The sequence below is a fragment of the Myotis davidii genome, unplaced genomic scaffold (assembly GCF_000327345.1).
Source record: "Myotis davidii unplaced genomic scaffold, ASM32734v1 scaffold44, whole genome shotgun sequence".
In the NCBI taxonomy this organism is placed as follows: domain Eukaryota; kingdom Metazoa; phylum Chordata; class Mammalia; order Chiroptera; family Vespertilionidae; genus Myotis; species Myotis davidii.
In genome coordinates, this window is record NW_006299705.1 from 13,110,454 (window position 1) to 13,123,239 (window position 12,786).

The window sequence follows — 12,786 nt, forward strand, 5'->3', positions numbered from 1 at the left end:
GATATTTAAATTAAAATTACCCTTAGGCTTAATTGATAAGTGTGAAGACTTTATATGCCAATCAAAATGGAGTAAATGAAAATTGCTACATAATCGTTCCCAGAGAGACTGTGCTATGCAGCAGAGGCAGGCTCCAGGCCTTATGTGTTTAGCTGTCCCACAGCTTTTTGCTGCGCTACTGTTTGTTCATGGATTATAAAACCACACATGGACGTTTTTGTTCCCACAGGTCTCTGCCTGGCTGTGCTTTCCCATATCTTCTGTGCCAGGTATTCCATGTTTGCGGCTAAGCTTCTGACTCACATGATGGCAGCCAGCTTAGGTACACAGGTAGGAGCTCTGGAAGTGTTGACTTTCATGAGATGTTCATGTTTTTTCTTCTTTAGTCCTAGAAATGAGTGTGCAAGTAAAGGATAATCTCAAATGAGTCGAAATACGCTCATTTAATTTTGTGGTGGAGAAGGGTGGGAGAAGGAGAGGGGTAAAAGGCAATGATAGCATCAGGCCTGAAAAGGGTTGACAGAAAGGTATGATATCATCGCTTACAAGAAAATAGCTGCTGCATATCACAAAGCATTGTATTGTCGACTTATATATGCTACTTATCTTACTAATGTGTATACGTATTAAAATTAGGGCATGTTATTTAGTCTGTTTGCATAAAATGTACTTTTGCAAATTATTTATATGGAGGGCATTAAGATGATATTTACAAAGTAGTGAAGTATACTGTTTCTCAAAAAAGTATACTTAACTACTTTGATTTTAAAAATACCTTCTAAATTAAAATATCTGGATAGTATATTTTGTTGCATTTAATATTATATAATACAATTTGGTAGAACATTGCTGTTTGAAAAGTCGTTCAGGTGTCTGCGGCAGAAGAAATAGTGTGAAAAACATCGAGTCATTCATTAGCATGCAGGTTAAAGCATACAGCTTAAAGCACAGAAGGCAGATGAAAAGATGGAATGCCTTTTCTGTCCATGAGATACTCTGTCTAGAAAGTAGATGTACACATGAATTAGTAGAATTCCGTGTGGTATGTATAAACATAGACTATTTGCAAATTACTCTGTGAATATAGATGAGGACTTGTCATTTTTTTGTGAAAGTCAAGGAAGGTATTGGGGAACTGTGCCCCTCTGGCTGTAATTCTCTATTTCTAGAAATGATACATAATATCTGTCCATAATTTAATAGGACTGGTTCAGCTTGTTGTTAAGGGGAGAGATGGGCATAGATGTTTGTAAAAGCAAAAAGGTATAATCACTTATACTTTAAGGCTGTAATTACATATCCAGACAGTCGGAATATACTCTATTATGTTATTGAGAGAACTGTGTCGTATTTTTAAATATATAAAAGAAAATGTTCTCTTTTCTGGGTGGATGGGGGCACGTCTGAAGTACAGAAAATGTCTGTGCTTGATTGGGTGCTGGTTATATGCATGTGTTTGATTTAGATAAATTTATTGTGCTGTACACTTATGATCTGCACACTCTGTTTTAGAATGTTAATGGCATTTTATTGAACTCCAACAGAACTTTGAAAAATAACATTAGTGGAGGAGCTAAAATATAAACTGGAAAATTATCTGGGACATTGGACTTCTGTTCCTTCTTTCTTTTGTCCTAGGAGTGAAAATGACATGTGTAATTTTTAAAACTCTATTTTTTGGGACAAATTAAGTGCTGGATTCCAAGCAGAGGATCCCAGATTGTGGTTGGTTTTTTTTTAAGTACCTATGAACTATGGGAGGTAACAGCTGTTACCAAAGTGGGGCTTACATTGAATTTGACAAGACTATTTATATTGCCGTAGTGACTATCTTAGTTGTCTGATCTTGCCTTTGCTTCTTGTAACATCTTAGAAAACCCGCCTTCCATAATTAGCGTTTACTTGGCTGTATTCACCACCCACTCTGGTGATTTTTTGGCAGCTGAATTTGTACAAGTCTTAATTATAGAACCATAGAATTACAGACGCTTTTTCAGTGTCCTAGCAGACAAATTTGCTCATGTCTAGGGAAATGAAAGAAAAACTCAGGATTTATATGTTGGGACATTGCTTTCTAATTCACATTGTACTTTGTATAAATTTTGGAGAAAATGATTAGTCAAATCCAAGTTTTTAAATATATTTTTAAAATAGATGAAACGGTGTGGCATGAAAATTCCTATAACTTATGACTTATGAAATACATGAAAAAGAATCTTCATTGTTTATTTTTGGCAGGGAGAATTGGTGTATTGTTGATAGAAAAGTACTGTTTTCTCAAAACAGTATACTTAACTACTTTGATTTTAAAAATACCTTCTAAATGAAAGAGAATAATTGTTGCCCTTAAAACCTTTTAGCAAAGGCTTTGTAAAACTTTTAAACTCTTCAGAAAAAGAAATGAAGCAGGAACTTGAGCCCACCCTTTCAGAATTTTAATATCATGTTTATATCTCCAATTACAGAATCTTCCTTACCAACACGGCTATTCCATCCAGTTCCAGCCGCTGATCCCTCGTTTGGGATTCTCCATCAGGGTTATGCTGACCTCTCTAGAGAAGTCTCCCAAAATATAGATTTGGCCTGTGATTTTTTTGGGGGGGCCAAGAGCGTGAAACTTCTCAAGCTGACCTAATATTTGAGTTGTGAATTCTCTGCAGACAGGTCTGCCAAGGCCATTTGGTTTCACATCTTTATTGCTGACCTAGGACTAAGTTGAATGGCTTTTGTGGTAAAGGGAGGCATGGGAATGGGTGGTCTCTGACTTTCTTTCAGTGCAGTGAGTGGGCCTCAGTGAGTCAGTAGTGAGGTGCTGAGAAGTCAGGAGACTGCTGCTCTGGCTGTAATTCTCTACTTCTAGAAAGGATATTTAATATATGTCCATAATTTAATATGAAATTTACTATAGATATTCATAAATGGATAAATATAGATAAGAGTGCAAAGATTTTTCCTGCTTTAAAAATCAAAAGTTCTCCTTTAACGTGTTTGTTATTCTAGCTGCTTTGAGACTCATTAACCAGCAGGTGGCAGTAGAAGATTTTCTTTTTGCACAACTGGTCTCCCTAGCAAAGATGGAGTTCAGTAGAATATGAGATGTTTTCCCAGTATTTCTTTCGCTAGAGAGTATTCTTCTGCAACAGAGTAACTGCACATTTGTGATTTCCTACCTTTCTATTTTTATCCTCTTTGTTCAGAATTGAACTAATGAATCTATAAGCACTACAAGAAAGCTTTCACATCACTGGTTTGGAATATACCTTTTATCATTTATCATTTATAGTTACATTTAGGGGCATGAAATTATTTTCATTACATTTGTGCTATTATAAGCCTCAAGAGGTGTGTTATAGAAAAACGGGTTTATTGACTGTCATGGAATTTTGAGATAAGTTCTGTATTTTCAGAATTGTTTACTTTAAAAGTATGTCTTTTTTTTTCAGTGCCAAGTTAATATTTCTCACTTATCTAAGAGAAAATGGTTAAGTGGCAAGAAAAAAAACCATTCACTCCAAGTATGAAGTGAAAAACAGCAACCAAATTTTCATGGCATTGGGAGATGTTTCTCGGAAAAACATCTAATTATAACTTTGGAATTTTTATCTTAGAATCACATTGCCAACCCATGTGTGCCTGATAAGACGGGTAAACAACTAGGACAAAGGACAAGTTTGCAGTTCAGGGTTTTCAGTTCTGGGGGGTTCTGTCAGGAAAAGCAATTCTCCAAATCTAAAAAAAGAACAGAAGTTTCTTCATCGAAAACATGATGATAAGATAAAACTGTATTTACTCTGATTAATAAACTTAACCAGGGTGGAATATTTGTGGGGTTTTTCTTTCCCTCTGTCTTTTGTTTGTTTGCATGGCTTAGGCACAGTTCCTGAGACTGAAGAGCAAATTTGTGTATGTAAAAATGATCTTGTGTACCAGCCAGCCTATACATCATCTGACTTCAGGTGACACTGGATATCTGAAATTGGAAATACTTAAATAGAAATTTCTGGTAGCCACTGGATGTGCAGGAGTTTTAGCTACATAGGCCGTCACCTCAAGAAGGGACAGGGAATTGCCTTGAAATTCAGAGAGCGATTTTCTGGGATTTAGCACAAGTTGGTATCTTGTGCAGTTTCCTCATTCTGCAGTATTTTGGGATGTCATTTTGCAATGTCATTTTGTTTCCCAGGTAGGATCCTGCTTAGCTTCTCCGCCAATGGGTTCTGCTTTAATCTGCAGATTATGTCATTCTAGCTGTGAATATCTAGCATTTTTGAGACTGAGAATTATTGACAATACGTGACTGAAGCCAGAAGCCACATGTGACCTCCCAATACTGACTCTTCTGGTTTCTTTCCATGCAGCTTGCACTGTCTTGTTGAGACTGCCAACCCAAGAAAGTCATTGTGTGGCAGGTTAGAAAACATGTGTCCAATAAGCATATTTTTTATGGATTGAAGCAGAGCAAGATGGAAATTATAAAATGTTCATTAATTTGATGACTTGTCATTAGTTGGAAGTTTTGGTTAATCACTTTTTAACCTGAGTTAAAAAGTGATTAAAACCTTTATTAGTTTTGCTCTTTTTTAAAAAGAGTTTTAAAGATTTTTAAATTTTATTTTTACAGAGAGAGGAAGGGAGGGAGGGAGCGAGGGAAGGAGGGGGAGAGAGAGAGAGAGAAACATCGATGTGAGAGAGAAGCATCGATTGGCTGCCTCTGGCATGCCTCCAACCCGGGCATGTGTCCTGAACAGAAATTGAATCAGCAACAGGATGATTCCTGCAGCACGCCCCAACCAACTGCGCCATATTGGCCACGGCTATTTCTGCCTTTGCTACTTAAAGAAAGAGAGAAAAATATGATATAAATACAAGGATCAAAATTGGATCTTGCTCTGAGGATTGAGAACTTGCACAGTCCAAATAGTCTTTATTCACTAGAACATTTGTGATGATATGCATGTTAGTGCAGTTGTAAATGTGTTAGAAAAGTATGTCCTAAACTTCAAGGTAGGCCTCTTGTTAAGATGCAGATACTGAATCAAGTGTGCGGTGGGTTTCCAGATCCCGCTTGTTAAGAGAGTAGGTTAACTCTATCATCACCAAGCGCATCTCTGGTCCTTGTGCTGCTGCTTCTGCTGCTGCTCTGGCACTGTTGTTATTACTACTAAACCCACACTGTCACACTGTTTCCCTTACTATAAAATTATTTAAGAAATTACATTAATTTCTTTTATTTTTATTGAATTTATTTGGGTGACATTAGTTAATTAAATTACATCATTTTTCAAGAGTGCAATTCTGTAGTATATCATCTGTATATTATGTTATATTCACCACCCTAAGTCATTTTGCTTTCATAAAGTATCATTGCCTTTGAAATGATTTACAAACATTTATCTTTCCTTTTGAAGGGAGGTTCCCCCCACCCTCAGGTTACTAAGAAAAGGAAAGGTTCTTAGACAAGTGAGCTAATGTCCCACTCAGAGGACTGACAAGGCTTTTATTTTGGTCTTACAGCATTTCACACTTTTTAGAACTTCCCAGTGTTGTTTTTGGACATAAAATAAACCAGAGGAAAGAAAGTATAATGAGCCTCCCACCCTCTTTCTTACAAAGAGCTGTGAATGCTCCACTTTAATGGCATTAAGTACATGAGGCCTTTATTTTTATTTTTGTACAGAAAGACCAGATGTATTTAATTGTCTCTTTTTTTCTTGTAAAGATTAATTTGTTGAACATGGCTAAGGAGCACTCTGCACACAGATATGAATATGCATTTAAGTTGCAGTTATTAAACTGTCTTACTCTAATGTAGATATGCTCATCAGTGTGGCCTGCATATTATCACGTTCATGACTATGAATGCCCATTTAATCATACAGTAATGAAATTAAAACAAACAAGAAATTGAGCAAGTCCTACTTATCCCAGGTGAGGACCATCATCCATCCAAGAACTCAACCACTTTCACTTCATCGAATCTGAGGTTGTGCAATGGGAAATACCAGGCAAGATAAGCACCGCGAAGTATGTAAATGACAGTCCAAAACAGCAACCTGAGGATACGAACCAGGTGTTCTGTAACCAGAGGACGATCTCTAGTTCTCTGGACACCGTGTGGCACTCCATACGCTGCGGGTGGGGGCCTCCACTTGCAGAGGCTCCGCGGAGCTAGGGAATCTGAGCTGGTTGTTGAAGGATGTGTAAGATTTGAAAACTTAGAATGTGGCACATTCTGGGCAGGAAAAAGTACCAGAATGAAGACATGGACAGCAGAGTGAACCTGGGGAGGTCTATTTAGGTGACGTCTGCGCATGTGCACGGAGAGATGGGTAAGCCCACTCCAGGGCAGGCGGTTACCGCTTATTGTCTGAGAACCTAGGGGAGTCACCGAGGCAGTTAGCCCCAAAAGGCACAGTATGAAAAGAGTGTTTTTAAGGCTTAATCTGGCAATTAGGGATTAAATGAAAAATGAATTAGAGGAGAGGCCGGAATTAGGGAGATCAGTTTAGAGAGGTGGGGAGGGCAGCTTTTATCATCACCTGGTTGTTAGCTTGGACAAAGGTTGTGGCCATGAGATATCCAAGGAAGGAATAAGAACTAATAAACCAGTTTTGCTTTATAAAACTTCTGCAGTTTCACTTCTCTCTTTAAAGCAATAAAAAGTCCACATTGCAAATTTTATTTAATAAACGTGAATATAGTAGTTACCGAGCATTAGATGAGGTAGGTACTGATATTACACTTATTTTACAGATGAGGAAATCAAGACACAAAGAGTTTAAGTTACTTGTTCCAGGTTACATAGTAGTGATAGAACTGGTTTTGGACATAAGTAGCCAGGCTTCAGTCCTTGCCTTTTAACCGCAATGCTATGCTGCCTCATAAATCAGGAATTAATGAGATTTACTCTGTCATCAAAAGAGGGAGATGATTTTAAAGGGAATGAAACCTGTGGTTTCATTTGAGTTCAATAGAAAAGGCCAGAAGGTTTCATAGGTGGAGAGGGAGACGTGCAGTTTTGGGTATCAGGGATTTAAAGTTTCTATAGCGCATTTAAGCTAGTGATTTAGATGTTAGTTACATAACCATGAAGGTCCTGCCACTGTAAACGTGGTTCGTTAAGACAAGTTGTGCAGAGAACCTGTGATTATAGAATACCCATAGCTAATGTCATTAGGGGCTTGCTTTATGACATGGAAGTAATTTATGTGTATTGTCCTATTTACTCCTTATAACAACTACATGGGGTGAGTACTGCTATCATTCCTGTTTTACAGATGGAAAAAATGGGACTATGAGACCTTCAGGTACTGGCCCTGACCTTGATAGGTGAAATATTGTGGCCGGAAGAAGGATTCGAACCCAAGTTTGTCTGGCTCCAAAACCTGTGTGTTTAAAACACAGTGCCGTGTGGAATAAGAAGGAAATAATTAAAGCATAGTTAAAATTTCTGAGGCCAAGGGAGGAAAAAGATTTCAAATGGAAGGATGGAAGGAGAAGGAAATAATTAAAGCGTAGTTAAAGTTTCCGAGGCCAAGGAAGAAAAAAAGGTTGCAAATGGAAGGATTTAGCATCAGTGAGAGAGAGTCCTCCCTTTTGGCAAGAACTAGGTCACTGGAGAGAGAGGATGAAAATTAGACATGAAAGGTTCCGGAGTAAGTGGGAGGAAATGGCAGAGGCTGTTGCAGACCACACCTGAGGAAACTTGGGCAGCGGAGGAATGGGACACGGGGGGCACAGGAAGAGGGAACCCGGCACCTCTGATCATAAGAGGCGGATGGGAAGTGGGGCCCTGGAACTTCCAGTCCCACCGGGCCGGGCCAAGGGGGCAGGTCTCCTCACCTCCCGCCCACCACCCTCCATTGGTATTTTTCTTTTCTTGAAAGAGAACTTTCTATAGAAGTTTGCTGCAAGGGTTTTAGGAATTAGTAAATTTCTCTTTGGCCCACACTTTTATTTATACTTTTTATTGCTTTTAAATTTTTTATGCCTTAGGCAAGTGGCACCCTGCTATTGTGCCTGAACTAATCATGTTATATGTAGGAGGAAATTAGACTCTTAGTCTTGTCCTCCCGCCCCCCCCGGCCCCCATTTCTTAAATCCAAATTTCTTTGATGACCATACATTTTTATGGTTTTATTATTAGTGAATTTCATGTGAACTTGGCAATCAATCATGAAATAAATATGTAACTAGTGATTATCAAGTGTATAATCCTTTCTACCACCCCAAATATTAATATTTTGATAGTCATAAGTATTTGCTTTGAGTACTTAAGGCAATAATGGTATTCAAAATGGAGTAAAACTTGAATATTGAACAAATGATTGAATTTCAGAAGAAATAATGTTATTTTATTTTTGCTTTCTTCAGTATACATTTCCTTTATCAAAATTTGTCATTCTTAAAATCTTTTAATAATAAAATCCAGCTCCTTTTTTTAAACAAGCTTTCAGAATTCAGTTCAACATAGACTATTCTCACTAAATTGAAAATAAGTGGACACTGAAGGTACAAAAATAGTACCATGGTCACGCTACTGGGAAATTCAAACTTTCCCAAGTGCTGAAGTAGCAAAGCAACAGAAAGAGTGAGTAATATTCTGAATGAGGCTACAGTGACATTATCATGTTTGCAACATGGCTTTTGTTACCAGGAAAATTTGTGAGGCAAATCCAGACTTTACCAGAAAATACCAGTTTGGAATCTTTTATTGCAGCCTCAGAAACATAAACTACCCTTGACTTTTTAAAGACTCCTTTTGATGTTCCTAACTAGGGAAAAATCAGAATGTGAAAAAAATTGTTTTTGTGAATGTTTAATGATAGCTCTAAAGAACTTTACGTCATGTGGACTGTGGGGGAGAGAATCCTGGATTTGGGATTAGAAGAACAGCTGGGGTACTATCCCTGAGCTGCATGGGAAAAGTCATTGGAAAAACAATACGAATGCCTGCCTTGCAGTGTTGTTGAGAGGATAATAGATCATGTTCAAAAAGCTCGAAACACGGGCCTGGGGAAGGAGGGGCCAAGGAGGGCAAGGATGATTCCTGCAGCACGTGACATGGCAGAGGCCCCTGGGGTTCTGCTCTGAGTCAAATGCTTCCTAATGCCTTCGGAAGAACCAAGCCTGGGTTTCGGTTCTTGAGGTTTTCTTAAATCAACTGCAAGGGAGGTAACAGTTTTTCCAGCCCCACCCTTTCAAAGTAGTGGGTTCTCTCATGCCTGTTACCATACCTCTCTCGCTTTACTGTCCCAGGAAAGTTTTTATGTTGGCCTGCACTGTCTGTAGGCACTGTATTAATTTTGCTTTGTTTCTATTTTTCAAATAAGAATTTTTCGCAATCTTGATATTTTCTAAGTTTGTGTCTTTATTGCTTTTGTTGAATTGTTAGGATTTTAATAATTGGAAATATACAAAGTATATGTTTATACATTTACATATATATATTTATATATACATACAGGGTAGGATAAAAGTAGATTTACAGTTGTGAATACATGAAACATTATTTATTCCTGTATTATTATTTAGTAGAGGCCCGGTGCACGAAATTTGTGCATGGGAGGGAGGGGGGTCCCTCAGCCTGGCCTGCACTCTCTCCAATCCGGGACATCCCTCTCACAATCCGGGACCGCTTGCCTGCTGCCTGCCTGCCTGATCACTCCTAACTGCCTCTGCCTGCCTGCCTGATTGCCCCTAACCCCTCTGCCTGCCTGCCTGATGGCCCCTAACTGCTCCCCTGCTGGCCTGATCGCCCCCTAACTGCTCCCCTGCCAGCCTGATCACCCCCTAACTGCTCTCTTGCCAGCCTGATCACCCCCTAACTGCTCCCCTGCCGGCCTGATCACCCCCTAACTGCTCCCCTGCCGGTCTGATGGCCCCTAACCACCTCTGCCTTAGCCTCTGCCACTGCGACTTTGTCCAGAAGGACGTCTGGAATGACATCCAGAAGGTCATTTGGCTGCGCAGTCTAATTAGCATATTATGCTTTTATTACTATAGATTATTGTGTTGTTTCCCATAAAACCATAAAGCTACTTTTGCCACACTCTATATGTACCTATTTTATTTTTATTTTTTGGTTTTAGAGAGAGAGGAGTGAGAGAAACATCAATTTGTTGTTCCACTTATTTATGAATTCATTGGTTGATTCTTGTATGTGTCCTGACCAAGGATCAAACCCGAAACCTAGGTGTATTGGGACTATGCTCGAACCAACTGAGCTCCCCCATCAGGGCCTATACCTATTTTTTAAAATACTATGTGTGGCCCTGGCTGGAGTGGCTCAGTTAGTTAGGCGTGGTCCCATGCACTAGGGTTTCCAGTTTGATCCCTCCCTGGTCAGGACACACACCCAGGTTGCTGATTCAGTCCCTGGTAGGAGGTGTGCAGGAGGCAGCCGGTCCATACTTGGCTCTCACATCCATGTTTCTATCTCCCTCCCTCACCTTTCCTCTCTCTATAAAAATCAATAAAACATCTCTAAAAACAATGTGTGTGTATGTACATGTGTGTGTGTGTGTGTGTGTGTGTGTGTATCCTGTTGTCTTCTGCATGTCTATACATTTGAGAAATAGGCATATATTTTAAAAACACAGAGACATTATTTAATGAAATCTGAAGTACTGCTGAAGATTACCATAAGCAACTGATGTGCATAATTCCATACCATCCTTACAATACTCTGTGAGATAATCAGTATTATTATCATTGCCTCTACTGCATATGAGAAATCTGAGACCCCAAAAGGTTACATTACTTGCCCATATCAAGTAGCCTCTTGACTCCAAAGCCCTCATCTCCCTTTTACCCCTCTTTGAAGGACACCTTCCAACCCCTCAATGGTGACTTTTCCCTCCACTTCCATGGAGCATAACAGCATGGCTTCTTGCAGATAGTTGTGTGTGTGTGTGTGTGTGTGTGTGTGTTAACTTTGTTGTGATATAATTCACACAACATACATTTTGCCCATTTAAAGCATGTAGTTCAATGGCTTTTAGTGTATACTCACAGAGTTGTGTATCCATCACAAGTCAATTTTATGTATTGATTTATTTTTTAGCTTTATTGGGGTATAATTAACATTATTACTCTACTAATCATGTTAGTAGGCCTGCCTTTGATCTCTTTTTTTAGCTCTCTGGCATCGTGCTTCCTTTTGTGAAATATTTTATGGGTGAATTTTACATTTCCATAGATGTCTGTGAGTCCCAAGAAGTTGTGCCTTTGAGTTTTAGAGGCTTGCTCTACCAACAGAGGTCTTAGTTACCTGTCTGCCTAGATAAGCTTTAAGTTCCTGATCAAACAGGCTCTTCTTTTTATATCATATTCTGTGCCAAAGGTATATGAGGGCCAAAATAGCAACAGTTCTAAAAGCAAAGAGGCCTTTCTTAGAGGCGTGAGTGTTGAGTGCAATCTAGATCCACCTTTCTGGCAGAGAGCCCTATTTGGATCCTATCTCCCAGAAACATATACTCTGTGTTCTGCCAGGAACAGGGAGGGACTTGGTTTTAGGCTCTGTGTTTTGATTATAAGGGTGAATGTTATTGCCAAATTTAAATTTACATGTCACATATCAACAACCAAATGAATTTTGTGGCCAAATTTTGTCTGCAGGAAATGGCATGTGCGAGTGATTGTATGGGTTTTGGCGTGGAAGTTGTAAAATTATATAGCAGTGATGGTGAACCTATGACACGCGTGTCAGAGGTGACACATGAACTCATTTTTTTGGTTGATTTTTCTTTGTTAAATGGCATTTACATATATAAAATAAATGTCAAAAATATAAGTCTTTGTTTTACTATGGTTGCAAATATCAAAGAATTTCTCAATGTGATAACAGAGTGAGTAAGTTAGGGTTTTTCAAAATGCTGACACGCCGAGCTCAAAAGGTTCTCCATCACTGTTCTAGAGCAACCCAGTCCTCAGCTCTCAGCCCCAACCCTACCATTTATGCCTTAGCCCTTTCTGGAAGACAGAAATCAAAGTTAAATGAAAGTCACCCTCTGAGTACACATTCTCACTTTTGCATATTTCTAAAACTTTTCAGGATAGATTTCCTTTTACATTATGCATAGAGTTAACCATGTTTGGGAATTAAATGCATTTCCTCTCTCTGCTTCTAGACTATATCCCAGTTGTGTCCCCTTCTATCAGTCTTTACTGTTATTATGCTCATTTAAGCCATCTGTCTTCTATAGCAAGTAGCCTCCCAACTAGTTGCCCGTAGTTTTTAATCTGTTATTGTTTCAGCATCAGAGCAGAGCTTTTACAGACTAAATCAACTAAAGCCATTCCCCCACCCTAAAAGACCCTAACCCTTCAGGGACTTCCGATTGCAGATAAAAAAGGAACTTCTGACTCCACCCAGCAGACCCTTGAGGACCATCCCTGCCTACTCTCATCTCGTCTCCTACCATCTCTCCCTACTCACCCAGCACAGTCACAGTGGTCACTGTACAGTTCTTTAAACCTGCCACCTCCTTCTTGTCCTGGGCCCTGGGTTCAGTTAATCCCTAAGCCTGGAAAGTTGTGCACCAGTGTTTTGCTCATCTACACTAATAAAAGAGAAAAATGGTAATTGGCGTACGACGCTACCCTTTTCATTGGCTAATCAGGGCTATATGCAAATTAACTGCCAATTCAGATTGCAGTTAACTGACAACAAAGATGGCGATTAATTTGCACATGTAGGCACAATGCAGGGAGGCGAAAGGGAAAGCAGGAAGAAGCCCCCTGCCACTGACAGTGATCTGAAACCCAGGGCGGAGCTAAGAGCCC

General features: G+C 39.3%; 1 protein-coding gene across 1 annotated transcript in view; it reads left to right on the forward strand.

Moving 5' to 3' along the window:
* The window catches only part of ADGRV1 (adhesion G protein-coupled receptor V1), a 481,118-nt gene that overhangs the window by 216,951 nt on the left and 251,381 nt on the right, over positions 1–12,786 (forward strand). Inside the window, 1 exon segment of the mRNA XM_006775582.2 lies at positions 230–330. Coding sequence (XP_006775645.1) covers positions 230–330 — 101 coding nt within the window.